The sequence below is a fragment of the Aquarana catesbeiana genome, linkage group LG05 (assembly GCF_042186555.1).
Source record: "Aquarana catesbeiana isolate 2022-GZ linkage group LG05, ASM4218655v1, whole genome shotgun sequence".
NCBI lineage: Eukaryota > Metazoa > Chordata > Amphibia > Anura > Ranidae > Aquarana > Aquarana catesbeiana.
The window spans coordinates 243015439-243032569 of NC_133328.1; the positions used below are offsets into that span (position 1 = coordinate 243015439).

Genomic DNA, 17131 nt, shown 5'->3' on the forward strand with positions numbered 1-17131 from the left:
CCCCCACTTCCAAGCAATGTTTCACATTCATATTTTTGGCCACAAATATCTGTGTGCTAAGTATACCTTTTGTTTCATTCTCATAGGGGAGAAAAGACTCGGGACGTCGGAGGACAACAGGAACCCCCCACCTCCGAAAGAAGGGGAACAGAGGACACCACAATCTGAGGATGTGGAGGAAGGAGAGGTGGAAGAAGTGATTGAAATTGTCACCAGAACAGGTCAGAGTCTGATATCACAGATTCAGGTAATAGATGTATGCCTGCATATTTATAATACATGGTGTGTATTTTTATTGTAGGTGATGAGCAAGTTGTGGAAGAACAATCTACTCATTTCACCAGTGACAGTGCACAACGGCTTATATAGTTACATAATTACATAGTAGGCGAGGTTGAAAAAAGACACAAGTCCATCAATTCCAACCTATGTGTGATTATGTGTCAGTATTACATTGTATATCCCTGTATGTTGCGGTCATTCAGGTGCTTATCTAATAGTTTCTTGAAGCTATCGATGCTCCCCGCTGAGACCATCGCCTGTGGAAGGGAATTCCACATCCTTGCCGCTCTTACAGTAAAGAACCCTCTATGTAGTTTAAGGTTAAACCTCTTCTTCTAATTTTAATGAGTGGCCACGAGTCTTGTTAAAATCTCTTCTGCGAGGACTGGTGCCCAGAACTGGACAGCATACTCTAGGTGCGGCCGGACCAGAGTCTTGTAGAGTGGGAGAATTATCGTTTTATCTCTGGAGTTGATCCCCTTTTTAATGCATGCCAATATTCTGTTTGCTTTGTTAGCAGCAGCTTGGCATTGCATGCCATTGCTGAGCCTATCATCTACTAGAACCCCCAGGTCCTTTTCCATCCTAGATTCCCCCAGAGGTTCTCCCCCAGTGTATAGATTGCATTCATATTTTTGCCACCCAAATGCATTATTTTACATTTTTCTACATTAAACCTCATCTGCCATGTAGTTGCCCACCCCATTAATTTGTTCAGATATTTTTGCAAGGATTCCACATCCTGCGGAGAAGTTATTGCCCTGCTTAGCTTAGTGTCGTCTGCAAATACAGAGATTGAACTGTTTATCCCATCCTCCAGGTTGTTTATGAACAAATTAAATAGGATTGGTCCCAGCACAGAACCCTGGGGAACCCCACTACCTACCCCTGACCATTCTGAGTACTCCCCATTTATCACCACCTTCTGAACTCACCCTTGTAGCCAGTTTTCAATCCATGTACTCACCCTATGGTCCATGCCAACGGACCTTATTTTGTACAGCAAACGTTTATGGGGAACTGTGTCAAATGCTTTTGCAAAATCCAGATACACCACGTCTACGGGCCTTCCTTTATCTAGATGGCAACTCACCTCCTCATAGAAGGTTAGTAGATTGGTTTGGCAAGAACGATTCTTCATGAATCCATGCTGATTACTGCTAATGATACCGTTCTCATTACTAAAATCTTGTATATAATCCCTTATCATCCCCTCCAAGAGTTTACATACTATTGATGTTAGGGTAACTGGTCTGTAATTCCCAGGGATGTATTTTGGGCCCTTTATCCAGGACATAATGTGGTGTAGTCGGGATTTAGACCTTATCAACGAAAAAAACAAGGTGATTGAACAAAGACTGAAGAACATGATTGATATACTAGGGAGAATCTAAATCCAAATAAGATTACACTTTTTTTTAATATACAATTTATCTAAAGTTTTAATACAGTTTAAAAGCCAAATTTGGAAGATGCACACAGTGTGTCAACATGTGCTATCTGCCATCAGCGAATTTCAATGTACGCGTTTTGTGGGTGCAACCCCTTCCTCTCAACTCTAGTAGGTGAGAGGAAGTGGTTGCACCCCCAAAACATGTCCATTGATCCCCCATGATGGGAGATAGCACATGTTAACATTAGGTATGGGATTAGAAAGGAAGTCCCCATTTTGACTTACAATTTGTGTGCATCTTCTAAATTTGGCTTTTACAGGGGTGACTTCACCCCATCTGATGAGGAAAGATTAGAGGAATAGAATTTTTTCACTCTTGAGAAGAGGAGAATAACGGGGGATATGATCAACATGTTCAAATATATAAGGGGTCCATATAGTGAACTTGGTGTTGAGTTATTCTCTTTATGGTCAACCCAGAGGACAGGGGGGCACTCTTTACGTCTAGAGGAAAAGAGATCTCCAAATACGTAAAGGTTTCTTCACAGTAAGAGCTGTGAAAATGTGGAATAGACTCCCGCAAGCCAGCTCAGTAGATTGCTTTAAGAAAAGCCTGGATACTTTCCTAAATGTAAATAGTATAACTGGGTACTAACATTTATAGGTAAAGTTGATCCAGGAAAAATCTGATTGCCTCTTGGGGGATCAGGAAGGAATTTTTTCCCCTGCTGTAACAAATTGGAGAATGCTCTGCTGGGGTTTTTTGCCTTCCTCTGGATCAACTGTGGGTATAAAATTAGATATCTTGGATTGTACGATATTTTTTATTTTATTTAGTTATTGTTTTTAAGGTTGAACTGGATGGACTTGTGTCTTTTTTCAACCTGACTAACTATGTAACTATATAACTATGTACTCAACAATGTGTGGCTTCTTCTTTCAGTGCTCAATAACACTTTTTGTATTAAGTTGGTGTTTACAGTGACAATGGGTGTTATTTAAATAATGTTAAAACCACTTGGCACTACAAGGAGAACCTAGGAGACAGATAAAAGAAACACAAGCAGTAAATCCAAATCAAGATTTTATCATATCAATTTTTTTTTATTTTGAAATTATTTAAAAATTGGCTGGCATAGCAATGGCCCCCCTACCCGTAAAATATCCCACATATTTTTCACGCACTTCACGGGCGCTTTTGGGGGGCAAGCCAGGACGGCCAGCTTCCAGGGCCGTCATTGGATTCTCATGAAGTCTGGCCTCAGGCCCAACTGTGGCAACATAATCAGGTGCATTTTCCTTTAAAAAGTTGTGCAGTATGCAGCATGATAAAACAATGTAATTAAGTTTGTACTCCACCATGTTAATTGATGTTAGAAATAAGCGGAACCGGCTGGGCATTATCCCGAAGGTATGCTCCACGACTCCTCTGGTTCTGGCCAGCCAGTAATTAAAAACCCTCTTCTCTGGGGTGAGGGTCCTCTGGGGGAATGGCCTCATCATGTGATCACCCAGACCAAATGCTTCATCAGCGATAAAAACAGATGGGAGTCCTCCGACATTCTCTTCCGCAGGTGACAATCACAAGCCACCATGTCTGAGCAAAGACTCCACCATCCGACATCCGGCCATTCTTCCCCTTAAGTCCACATAGAGAAACTCATATGTCACTGACACCACCGCCATCAACACAAGACTATGAAACCCCTTATAGTAAAATAGTATGATCCCAAATGGGGTGGTGGGACGACGTGGACGTGTTTCCCATCGATTGCCCCTCCGCAGTTGGGAAAGTCCCAACGATGAGCAAACTGGGAGGCTACAGTCTGTCATTCCTGTGGCATTGAAGGAAACTGTGGAGTCAAACCAAAAAAAACTTGCACATAAACATTGCAAACAAATTAGACACAAACATTCTTGGCCAACATCAGTATAACATTTATTTTAAGGAGTATTTAAAGACAAACGTATAAGGTCTACTTATCAGATTCCTCACCCCCTCTGATGGCCCATTGTAAAAATTTTAGGGGGGGTTCTAAATGAGTTTGGGAGCCAACAAAAAGCCTCTGGCACTCTACCTGAATTTAAGGACAACAATAACATTTGGACACATTTTAGGGGGTGTTTAGGGTAAAGCACTACAATGGAGCTGACAAAATACATTGTTAAGTGACTAGGCTAGGTGTATATGGGCCCAGGATAGCATGCTGGGGAGGTTAGTGAAGGCAAATATGCATGAAGGACAAGAAAGGAGCATTAAAAGATTACAGTATGAATGAGGATAAAGAGGACATTCACAGCATATTACACAGCATATTCAGGGTAATTATGGAATCATGAAAGAAATACAATACATTAGCAAACATTAAATACATATAATGTAAGGTTAAAGGAGAAAACTTACCCTAATATAATCCTTCTGCAGGACCTGAATGATGGCAGAACAGGTCTCTGCAATAATGATCCCCAAAGCCTGGGGGGAGATGCCTGTAGAGAACTTGAGGTCCTGTAGACTTCTCCCCGTCGCCAAGTACCGCAACATGGCGACTAGCCTCTGCTCAGGAGTGATGGCTTGCCGCATGCAGGTGTCCTGCTTTGTAATATAAGGGGTGAACAAAACCAACTAGTGAAAACGGTGAAAAATGGGGTCCGTCATCCGGAGGAAATTCCTGAAATCATTAGGGTTATTCTCTTGGATCTCCCGCAGCAAAGGCATATGAGAGAATTGGTCACGCTGGAGTAACCAATTCTTGGTCCATAAACACCTCTCCACTCTGTTCATGGACTGGGCTTGGGTAACAGTAAGAACCCCAACACCAAGCCCCTGCACAGCACGAACTCTACGACGAGTACGTAAGCGCAACATGGCTTCAAAATGGTCGGCTGGTCAGAACGAACTAAACAGAATGCACTGAAGAACAGCAAAGCCTGTGAAGAGCGAGCTGAAAATCAGTAACGAGTGGACAAGAACACACTGAAAACAGATACGAACTGACTACATACACTGAAAAACAGATACAAAACCACAAGCACAAACTGAACAGCAGTAAAACGATCTGAAAAAGCACGAGTCTGAAAAGCGCAAATCGTATCTCACCAAACCTACACTAACACGAGATTAGCAGAAGGAGCCCAAAGGGTGGCGCACTGGCTATTGAACTTCCTTTTTCTAGTCTCGTCGTACGTGTTGTACGTCACCGCGTTCTTGATGGTCGGAATTTAGTGTGACCCTGTGTACTCAAGACAAGCTTAAGTGGAACCCCGTCGGAAAAACCATCATAGTTTTTTCCGACCAAAATTCCGATTGTGTGTACGCAGCATAACAGGTTTTCTTCTAAGATTGCCCTGTATTTGGCTCCATTCATCTTCTCATCAACTCTGACCAGCTTCCCTGTCCATGCTGAAGAAAAGGATCCCCACAACATGATGCTGCAACCGCCATGTTTCATGGTGGGGATGGTGTGCTCAGGGTGATATGCAGTGTTTGTTTTCTGCCAGTCATAGCGTTTTGCTTTTAGGCCAAAAAGTTCCATTTTGGTCTCATCTGACCAGAGCACCTTCTTCCACATGTTTGCTGTGTCCCCCACATGGCTTCTCGCAAACTGCAAACAGGACTTCTTATGGCTTTCTTTCAGCTATGGCTTACTTCTTGCCACTCTTCCATAAAGGCCAGATTTGTGGAGTGCACGACTAATAGTTGTCCTGTGGACAGATTCTCCCAACTGAGATGTGGATCTCTGCAGCTCCTCTAGAGTTACTATGGGCCTCTTGTCTGCTTCTCACAATAAAGCTCTCCTTGTCCGGCCTGTCAGTTTAGGTAGACGGCCATGTCTTGGTAAGTTTGCAGTTGTGCCATACTCTTTCCATTTTCACATGATGGATTGAACAGTGCTCCGTGAGATGTTCAATGCTTGGGATATTTTTTTATAACCTAACGCTGCTTTAAACTTCTCCACAACTTTATCCCTGAACTGTCTGGTGTGGCCTTCATGATGCTGTTTGCTCACTAAGGCTCTCTAACAAACCTCTGAAGGCTTCACAGAGCAGCTGTATTTATACAGAGATTAAATTACACACAAGTGGACTCCATTTACTAATTAGGTGACTTCTGAAGGCAATTGTTTCCACTAGATTTTAGTTAGGGGTATCAGAGTAAAGGGGGCTGAATACAAATGCACAACCAACTTTTCAGATATTTATTTGTAAAAAATGTTGAAAACCATTTATCATTTTCCTTCCACTTCACAATTATGTGCCACTTCGCATTGGTCTATCACATTAAATACCAAAAAAATACATTTTATGTTTTTGGTTGTAACATGACAAAATGTGGAAAATTTCAAGGGGTATGAATAATTTTTCAAGGCATTGTACCTGTAGGTACTGGAAATATCTCCTAAACCCAGGGGCGGATCCAGGGTAATAGGGAAATAGTCACACTGACAATCTCCCATGTCATTGCTCCCTCTGCCCGCAGCCCGAGTCTCTCTCTCACATCAGCCGATCAGCGGCAACGAGAGAGAGACCCGTCTAATGTAGTTACGGCTGCACTGACTGACTAGGAAGAGGGGTGGGTGGAGCCTCTTCCCTGCACTCGGAGCCTCTTCCCTGCACTCGTTGCTAACACCGGGGCCGCCCGGCGTCTAGCAACGAGTGACGTCAGAGTCACGTCGGCAGTGGCGTTTCTGGGGTATGGCAGCCATGGGCGCCATGGGGGGGCGGCAAAAAGCCACCCCTGCACGAAAAAACCTTCACCCGTCCTCCCGCGGCCGCCTCCCGCAACCATGTAGCTTCCGGCGCCGCGGCTGGCCTGCAGGAGCACGGCGCCGCCACAGCAATTGTTTCTTGGCCTGGGGAGGCGGGTAACAGGCGCCTCCATTATGGATTACGGCCGATGACTGGCCAGACCGGATCCACGTAGGATAACAGTGTTCCTCTGCGCGGCATCATCTTCTCCACGGAGGAGCGGGGAATGTGGCATGAGGAGAAGGAATGGTTGAGGGCAGGACGGAAAACCCCCAGCAGCAGCACCAAGGATAGCAGCGTTAGTGTTGGCTCCAGTGACTGGGCAGGCAGCAGGGAGATTACATTATCTCTCTGCTGCCTGAGTCTGGGACACAGCAAGAGACAACCAAAACACCACCTTAGCAGGCAAGTGGCAATCCGCAAGGTGTTGCAGGTGACGTGGCAGGCAAGCGACAATCCACAAGGTGTGGCAGGCGACGTGGCAAGTGGCAATCCGCAAGGTGTGGCAGGTGACGTGGCAAGTGGCAATCTGCAAGGTGTGGCAGGTGACGTGGCAAGTGGCAATCCGCAAGGTGTGGCAGGTGACGTGGCAAGTGGCAATCCGCAAGGTGTGGCAGGTGACGTGGCAAGTGGCAATCCGCAAGGTGTGGCAGGTGACGTGGCAAGTGGCAATCCGCAAGGTGTGGCAGGTGAAGTGGCAATCCGCAACGTGTGGCAGGTGACGTGGCGAGTGGCAATCCGCAAGGTGTGGCAGGTGACGTGGCAGGCAAGCGACAATCCGCAAGGTGTGGCAGGTGACGTGGCAAGTGGCAATCCGCAAGGTGTGGCAGGTGTCGTGGCAAGTGGCAATCCGCAAGGTGTGGCAGGTGAAGTGGCAATCCGCAAGGTGTGGCAGGTGACGTGGCAAGTGGCAATCCGCAAGGTGTGGCAGGTGACGTGGCAAGTGGCAATCTGCATCTGGTGGCAGGCAAGTGACAATCCGCAACGTGTAGCAGGTAACGTGGCAAGTGACACACTCAGGTCTCTCACTGATTCTGCATTATGGTGAGTTGAACTATTTCATTTTATATTACAATGTAATTATAGAAAAAATGCGCTTCAATCATCCTGACACTGGTGCCGGGATGATTGAAGCGCAAACACCAGCCGTTTCCCCGATAAATTGCCCACAAAGAAAACGGATTTTCTGGCAGTGCCCCTCCCGAGACTAGACTCTGGATCCACACCTGCCTAAACCTGGACAGTTTAGGAGATATTTACCATATACTCTTGCTCCAACGTCATCGGCACATGTGCACTGATGAAAGTGCATGGTCGTGCAGTTTCTAAAGTGATGTCACGTGACTCCGGCCGGTCACAGAGCCGGAGCCCATGGCCCCGGAAGGAAGAGAGGTGAAGATGGATGCGATGCATACTAGCCCATTATGCTTTTACTTTGCAGGGAACAAAAGAGGAAGTTTACTTCAGGGTTTACTTCCTCTTTAACCACTTGCCTAATGGGCACTTAAACCCCCTTCCTGTCCAGACCAATTTTCAGCTCTTAGCGCTGTCAATCTTTGAATGACAATTGTGCGGTCATGCAACACTGTACTCAAATTAAATTTTTATCCATTTTTTTCACACAAATAGAGCTTTCTTTCGGGGGTATTTAATCACTGCTGGGTTTTTTATTTTTTGCTAAAATAAAAAAAAAAAAAATACAGAAAATTTAGAAAAAAAAAAAGGTTTCATAGTTTATTATAAAATTTTGAAAACAGGTAATTTTTTTCCTTCATTGATGTGCGCTGATGAGACTGCACTGATGGGCACTGATAGGCTGGACTGATAAGACAGCCACTTGTCATAATAGGCTGCACTGATAGGCACTGATAAGTCGGCACTAATGTGCACTGATAGGTGGCACTGATAAGCACCGATGAAGTGACACTGATGGGCACTGATAGGTGGCACTGATGGGCGGCACTAATAAGTGGCACTAATGGGCATTGATTGGCAGCACTGGTAGACATTGATAGGTGGCACTGGTGGGCAAAGGTAGGTGGCACTGGTAGGTGACACTGGTGGATACTGATGGGTGGCACTGGCAAGTGGCACTGGTGGGCACAGATGAGGCAGCCACGGCTCTGTGTGAGGGATCGATGTCCCTCTGACAGAAGCCGGTGAAAAAAATACTGATCTTCTGTTTACATCATGTGATCAGCCGTTATTGGCTGACAGCTGATCACGTGGTATGGGGCCCCCTACTCCGATCTGTGATCAGCCAAATCTCATAGACTTGGTAATCACAGAACGCTTCGCACATGACCCGACTTTAGGCTATAGTGCGGGTGACAAGAAATTAAGCTACTGGTATGGTTATCCTTTATAGAGAAAGCCTCTACCTTTACAGAGTGACTCTATGCCCTCGTCCGCATTGGAGCGACTTGTCATGCGATTTGTCAGGTCAAATTGCATGACAAGTCCCATCCTATTGTCAGCAATGGCAATTTTTAAAATTGGTGTGACGCCAACTTTGTGGTGACGCATCGATTTGAAAAAGTAGTTCCTGCACTACTTTTGGCAATTTCAGGTGCGACTTGCATAGACATCTGTGCATGATACCGTACAGGTGTCTTCAGAGTTGCACTGACATGCGGCTTTGAAATAGTGGGATTTCAGATGAAGTCACACGATTTTAAAGCTGCATTCAATCTGAACGAGGTGTAAGAGAGAGGCCATTCAATGGCAGCTGTTTGAGCAAAAGCTATTGTCTTGTGGAGTTGGTCAGTATCGCTGTTAGAAGGGCACTTGGACTGTGTAGTAAGCTAGGGCACATTGTTTTAATTCTGTAAAAATGCTGCCTATGTTTATTTGATGTTCCTAATACCCAGCCCATGAAGTAGAACTGCTCAATATTAAAGAATAGTAAAGAAACATAAAAATTATTTTATTCTTGATTATATCACATACTTACATAACTAGGATCCCATGTTTCATAAGTTAAAGGTGTCCAAAATTGAACAACTATATACGACAAAAACATTGCTCCCATTAGCAACGGACTAATAAATCTCCACGTTGCTTGCCAATATATATTTGGATATCTTCCGGTCATCCATTTGATATCTTCACTGAACCTTGGGGACATTAATATTGTTGGTGGAAGTTATTCAAAGCAAATATATTGCACAACCTTTTTTTATTTTCTTTCTAAATTCATGCTATTAAAATACATTGTCCAAAATGATGAAGCTTTTCCTAAACCCAAAACATTTAAATAGATATTTAAATTAAAATAGTTCCTAAAATATGATCAGATTTTTTTTTTATCAAAGCCAGTCTGTTTTAATGACTTCATTTATGTTGCCATACTTTCAGCATATTATTCAGCCTATGCATGACACCCAAAAGGTAGAGATTTGCAAATCAAAAGCATTAGTAGATTTTCTAACAAAGGACATTTGAATGTAGTTCAAAATTTTGCTTTTAACATTCAATTTTGCAATAAATGTAATTTCCCAAAGTAAAACATATACACAATTAAAGCGGAACTTCAGTCATTTTTAAACTTTTTCATCTATTAAATCTTCTACCCTTGTTGTTTTAACTTTGGATAGTAAAACATTTTTTTCTGCCAGTAAATACCTTATTCAGCCCACTTTCTGTTTCTTATCTGGTCATTAGCCTAGGCTTATGACATCATATGCACAGCTCTCTCTCTCACTCCCATGAGAGTTTGCCAGGAAGGGAGGGGGGGTGAGTCATAAGAGGGCCAATGAGCACTGCAGGGCTGGAGGTGTGCCTCTCTGTGTCTGTGTAAATCCAGGAAGTGAACGGGCAGCAGCTTCAGCTGCCCCCAGTTAAAATGTTTGCAGCCAGACTCAGTGGAGGGAGATTTCTGCAGCATATTTGGCAAGTACAGAATCACAGTATATATAAAATAATATACAAAGTGGTTGGATGGAAGCTTCAGAATGGCAAAGATGTTTTTATTACAAATTATGTGAGCAGACTGCAGTTCCTCTGTAAATTTGTTTGTTCAAGGAAAATATTCCATCCTGATTATAAAATTACATAAAAAATCTTAAACAGAAAATGTTTTAACAAAATTCTACTAGTGTGTAGCCAGCTCCGGGTTACAGTATTCTAATAGAACAATAGCATAAGCAAAAGAAAGAGGACAGGAAAGTTGTGTGCTGCTTGAGGATGACTAAAGCTAGCAAAATTCTACCAGTGTAATTGCAGCTTAAAGAAAGAAAAACCTTTTTTTCCCTTAACGTCTTTCAGGACAGCACTTGAGAGAGTGACTCCTCCCCTTGCCAATAGGAAACACCTCTTCCACCAATTTTTTTTTTTAAAGGGTAAATTTTGTTGAAACTCACAAAATGTTACATATCCATATCACATTTCAGTTTTACATACATTTACATGAAGTTACATTACAGACTAATAACATTTATTTAGATCATAGAACTGCTGATATACATGTAAATCATTTTTATCCTAAAGGAATAAAAAAAAAAAAATAACCAATAAGATTGTTAATTCCACAAGTTTTCCACTTTACTGTTTCTTTCTTATTCCCTATTTTTGCGCACCCTATCCCTGTTTCACAAACGGAATTTGTTCATTCACCTCCTATGTAATTGTCACTTTTGTTATCCTGTCATTGTCAATTATGATAAGGCTTTTACACTTCAATATCTCCAGAAATATTTTTAATCCATTTTCCCCACACTTTGTCAAACTTTTTAGTGCTACCTCTGGCTTGATATGTAAGTTTATACATTGGTATGGCATTATTAACCAATTTTAACCATTCCTGTAAGGAGGGAGGGTCTGAGTTTTTCCATTTTAAAGCCAGTGCTTTCTTAGCATAACAGAATACTATTCTCAGAAGGGTCTTCTGTGATGTGGGTAGTTCTTCCTCCTCCAGTTCCCCAAGGAGACACCTGGCTGGGGAATATATGTTTGGAAGCTCAAGCCTCTCCTCCATATAAGCGAGGATTGACCTCCAGTATGACACCACCCGAGGGCACTGCCACACCATATGGAAGAAACTCCCCACCTCTGCATTGCAACAGGGACACTCCGGGGATTCCCTCCTACCCATTTTGTGTAATAGTTCTGGTGTATAGTAAATTCTATGTAAATAATTGAACTGAAGCATTTTGTCTCTAGCTGAGATCATTGAGGTCAGCATTGTATCCAACACCTCCAGCCAAGTCTCCTCCCCAAAGGATGGTATATCCAACCTCCACTGTGCCGCCACCCTCTCCACCCTATTGGTAGAGGATGACAGCAAAGCCGAGTAATATCTAGAGATCATTTTTCCATGATCTTCTTCAGCAATAATTTTTTCCACTGCAGAGGGGGAGAGGATTATTTTACCCCTACCATATTGAGCCATTACAGCATGACGTAGTTGGAGGTATCTGAAAAAGAAAGTGTTGGGGATGGCGTACTCAACTTTCAGGTCTGTAAATGATTTAAAGAATCCATCTCTGAACAGCTGATGTGCATACTTAACCCCATATGCTGCCCAGCACACTCCATCCGGCAATTTAGTTATTTCCTTAAGCTGGGGGTTATACCATAGTGGGGCATTAGGAGATTCTGCCAGGCTAGACCCACCCGTTTTGGTATTGCACAAATGAAATATTTTGTTTGATAGCTTCAAAATATCAGCACCCTGCTCCGGATAAGGGCCGTTTCTATAAAGTATATTGGATAATGCTTCATACGAATACACTTGAGCAGCCTGGGTTGCCACTGAGGCAATATTCATCTTCGGAAAACCCCACCAGTGAACATGTGTTAGCTGAGCTGCAAGATAGTAACAGCGTAGGTTTGGGAGAGCCAGCCCTCCCGAACTTATCGGTAATTGAAGTGTCTCTAGTGATATTCTAGCTGGTTTAGGGCCCCATAGGAAGGAGGAAATTGTCTTATCTATATCCGTGAACCATTTTTTAGGGACATATGCTGGGGCATGCCAGAGCAGATACAGAAACCTGGGCAGGTAAATCATTTTAAATATGTTGATTTTCCCAAGGAGGCCGAGAGGCAGCTTGGCCCAGGTCTGTGTACTCTCTTTTAGCCTTTTCCAGATCGGTGTCAGGTTATTAGATACATACAAGCTTAGTGGTAATTGGATCTCAACCCCCAAATATCTAAATTTGTTAACTATTTTTAGTGGGACCTCTGGAGGGATTCTCGGATTATACGCAGGATCCAGGGGGAGTATCACTGACTTACTCCAGTTCACTTTGAACCCGGAATATTTCCCAAAGTCAGAGATTCTATCTAGGGCTGTGCGCAACGATCCCTCCGCTTCCTCTAGATATAATAGCATATCATCCGCGTATAGGGATGTTTTCTCCTCCCTGTCATTAATCATACAACCCTTGATTGACCCGTCTGCTCTCAGCAGAGCCACCAGCGGCTCTATTGCAAAGGCAAACAGCAGGGGCGACAAAGGGCACCCCTGCCGTGTGCCCCTAGCTATTTTAAATTGTCCCGTTATGATGTTATTAACCCTTAGTCTAGCTTGGAGGTTTGCATATAAAAGTTCAACCCATTTTATAAATTTTGGGCCGAAGCCCAGCCGCCCAAGGACCACGATCAGGTAGGGCCATTCTATGGAATCGAACGCTTTGTGCGTGTCTAAAGACACCACCACCCGGGTATCCAGGGCAGGGCCCCTTGATTGTATTATAGTGAAAAGAGGTCTCAGATTTATGGCAGTCGACCTTTCAGGAATGAATCCTGTCTGGTCAGTATGAATAATGGATGCAATAACCTTATTCAGTCTTTTTGCCAAAAGTTTAGCTAAAATGTTTGCGTCAACATTAATAAGAGATATTGGTCTATATGACTCACATACAGTAAATCATGGTCCTTGTGCGGCTTGGGGATCAACACTATTAATGCTTCTCTCATGGATTCAGGTAGTATACCCTTATCATACGCGTCTTCATACATTGCCAATAACTTAGGGGCCAAAATCTCTGCATATGCCCCGTACCACTCCACCGGGAATCCATCTAAACCAGGTGTCTTGTTAGGTTTTAGGGACCTAATAGCTGAGATAACCTCTTCAATCGAAAAGGGACTATCTAGTTCCCCCGCCCCCTCTTCCGTGAGCTCTAGTAGGGGTATTGGGCCTAAATATTCCCTTACCTCCTCCATTCCATAAGCCACCCTTGAGGTATACAATTCCGTATAATATGCTAAAAATGCCTCTGCTATGTCTACTTGTGATGTGCATGGTTTCATATTCGCATCTAATATTCGCGGGATAGAGGTTGGAGCTTGTTGTGATTGGGCCAAGTACGCCAATAGCCTGCTATTTTTATCCCGAAATTCAAATATCCATTGCGCTTGGTAAAGTAAATCTGTGTTTTTTCTATTAATACTAAATCCAGTTGTCTTATACTCTCCCTCCATATTCTATGCGTGTCAGAAGTAGGATTTTTTATGTATTCCACCTCCGACTCGGTGGCCACTAGGGATGAGCCGAACACCCCCCTGTTCGGTTCGCACCAGAACATGCGAACAGGAAAAAAGTTCGTTCGAACATGCGAACACCGTTAAAGTCTATGGGACACGAACATGAATAATCAAAAGTGCTAATTTTAAAGGCTTATATGCAAGTTATTGTCATAAAAAGTGTTTGGGGACCTGGGTCCTGCCCCAGGGGACATGGATCAATGCAAAAAAAAGTTTTAAAAACGGCCGTTTTTTCAGGAGCAGTGATTTTAATAATGCTTAAAGTCAAACAATAAAAGTGTAATATCCCTTTAAATTTCGTACCTGGGGGGTGTCTATAGTATGCCTGTAAAGGGGCGCATGTTTCCTGTGTTTAGAACAGTCTGACAGCAAAATGACATTTTGAAGGAAAAAACTCATTTAAAACTACCCGCGGCTATTGCATTGCCGACAATACACATAGAAGTTCATTGATAAAAACGGCATGGGAATTCCCCAAAGGGGAACCCCGAACCAAAATTAAAAAAAAAAAAATGACGTGGGAGTCCTCCTAAATTCCATACCAGGCCCTTCAGGTCTGGTATGGATATTAAGGGGAACCCCGGCCAAAATTAAAAAAAAAAAATGACGTGGGGTTCCCCCTAAATTCCATACCAGACTCTTCAGGTCTGGTATGGATTTTAAGGGGAACCCCGCGCCAAAAAAAAAAAAAAAAAAACGGCGTGGGGTCCCCCCAAAAATCCATACCAGACCCTTATCCGAGCACGCAACCTGGCAGGCCGCAGGAAAAGAGGGGGGGACGAGAGTGCGGCCCCCCCTCCCTCCTGAACCGTACCAGGCCACATGCCCTCAACATTGGGAGGGTGCTTTGGGGTAGCCCCCCAAAACACCTTGTCCCCATGTTGATGAGGACAAGGGCCTCATCCCCACAACCCTGGCCGGTGGTTGTGGGGGTCTGCGGGCGGGGGGCTTATCGGAATCTGGAAGCCCCCTTTAACAAGGTGACCCCCAGATCCCGGCCCCCCCCCTGTGTGAAATGGTAAGGGCCTACCATTTCACGAAAAAAGTGTCAAAAATGTTAAAAATGACAAGAGACAGTTTTTGACAATTCCTTTATTTAAATGCTTCTTCTTTCTTCTATCTTCCTTCATCTTCTGGTTCTTCTGGTTCTTCTGGCTCTTCTGGTTCTTCCTCCGGCGTTCTCGTCCAGCATCTCCTCCGCGGCGTCTTCTGTCTTCTTCTCCTCGGGCCGCTCCGCACCCATGGCATGGGGGGGATGCTCCCGCTCTTCTCTTCTTCTTTTCTTCTCTTCTTCTCTTCTTCATTTTCTTCTCCGGGCCGCTCCGCAATCCATGCTGGCATGGAGGGAGGCTCCCGCTGTGTGACGGCGCTCCTCGTCTGACAGTTCTTAAATAACGGGGGGGGGGGGCCACCGGTGACCCCGCCCCCCTCTGACGCACGGTGACTTGACGGGACTTCCCTGTGGCATTCCCTGTGACGTCGCAGGGAAGTCCCGTCAAGTCACCGTGCGTCAGAGGGGGGCGGGGTCACCGGGTGGCCCCGCCCCCCGTTATTTAAGAACTGTCAGACGAGGAGCGCCGTCACACAGCGGGAGCCTCCCTCCATGCCAGCATGGATTGCGGAGCGGCCCGGAGAAGAAAATGAAGAAGAGAAGAAGAGAAGAAAAGAAGAAGAGAAGAGCGGGAGCCTCCCCCCCATGCCATGGGTGCGGAGCGGCCCGAGGAGAAGAAGACAGAAGACGCCGCGGAGGAGATGCTGGACGAGAACGCCGGAGGAAGAACCAGAAGAGCCAGAAGAACCAGAAGAACCAGAAGATGAAGGAAGATAGAAGAAAGAAGAAGCATTTAAATAAAGGAATTGTCAAAAACTGTCTCTTGTCATTTTTAACATTTTTGACACTTTTTTCGTGAAATGGTAGGGGTACTTATGTACCCCCTTACCATTTCACACAGGGGGGGGGCCGGGATCTGGGGGTCACCTTGTTAAAGGGGGCTTCCAGATTCCGATAAGCCCCCCGCCCGCAGACCCCCACAACCACCGGCCAGGGTTGTGGGGATGAGGCCCTTGTCCTCATCAACATGGGGACAAGGTGTTTTGGGGGGCTACCCCAAAGCACCCTCCCAATGTTGAGGGCATGTGGCCTGGTACGGTTCAGGAGGGAGGGGGGGCCGCACTCTCATCCCCCCCTCTTTTCCTGCGGCCTGCCAGGTTGCGTGCTCAGATAAGGGTCTGGTATGGATTTTTGGGGGGACCCCACGCCGTTTTTTTTTTTTTTTTTTGGCGCGGGGTTCCCCTTAAAATCCATACCAGACCTGAAGGGTCTGGTATGGAATTTAGGGGGAACCCCACGTCATTTTTTTTTTTAAATTTTGGCCGGGGTTCCCCTTAATATCCATACCAGACCTGAAGGGCCTGGTATGGAATTTAGGGGGACTCCCACGTCATTTTTTTTTTTTAATTTTGGTTCGGGGTTCCCCTTTGGGGAATTCCCATGCCGTTTTTATCAATGAACTTCTATGTGTATTGTCGGCAATGCAATAGCCGCGGGTAGTTTTAAATGAGTTTTTTCCTTCAAAATGTCATTTTGCTGTCAGACTGTTCTAAACACAGGAAACATGCGCCCCTTTACAGGCACACTATAGACACCCCCCAGGTACGAAATTTAAAGGGATATTACACTTTTATTGATTGACTTTAAGCATTATTAAAATCACTGCTCCTGAAAAAACGGCCGTTTTTAAAACTTTTTTTTGCATTGATCCATGTCCCCTGGGGCAGGACCCAGGTCCCCAAACACTTTTTATGACAATAACTTGCATATTAGCCTTTAAAATTAGCACTTTTGATTTCTCCCATAGACTTTTAAAGGGTGTTCCGCGGCATTCGAATTTGCCGCGAACACCCCAAATTGTTCGCTGTTCAGTGAACTTGCGAACAGCCAATGTTCGAGTCGAACATGAGTTCGACTCGAACTGGAAGCTCATCCCTAGTGGCCACCTGCTCTGCCTCCCTCACTTTCCATCCCCTATCTGACTGGAATTGTTTGACCAACCCCGGCGTAGATCCCGGAAGCGTGGCTTTGAAGGCATCCCAGGTGATCCCAATCGGAACCTCGTTTTTATTTTCTATCCAAAAGTTGCTAATGGATGCTGCAGTTGCCCTCTCGAAGCATTCCTCCTTAAGCCACAGAGGGGTCAATCTCCACACCACATACCCCCGTGG

At 44.7% G+C, this 17131-nt stretch overlaps 1 protein-coding gene across 1 annotated transcript in view; it reads right to left on the reverse strand.

Moving 5' to 3' along the window:
- Positions 1–17131, reverse strand: part of LOC141144710 (sodium-dependent neutral amino acid transporter B(0)AT3-like) — a 339059-nt gene that overhangs the window by 34456 nt on the left and 287472 nt on the right. The window contains exon 11 of the mRNA XM_073630653.1: positions 9375–9537. Coding sequence (XP_073486754.1) covers positions 9375–9537 — 163 coding nt within the window. The remainder of the gene's footprint in view (positions 1–9374; positions 9538–17131) is intronic.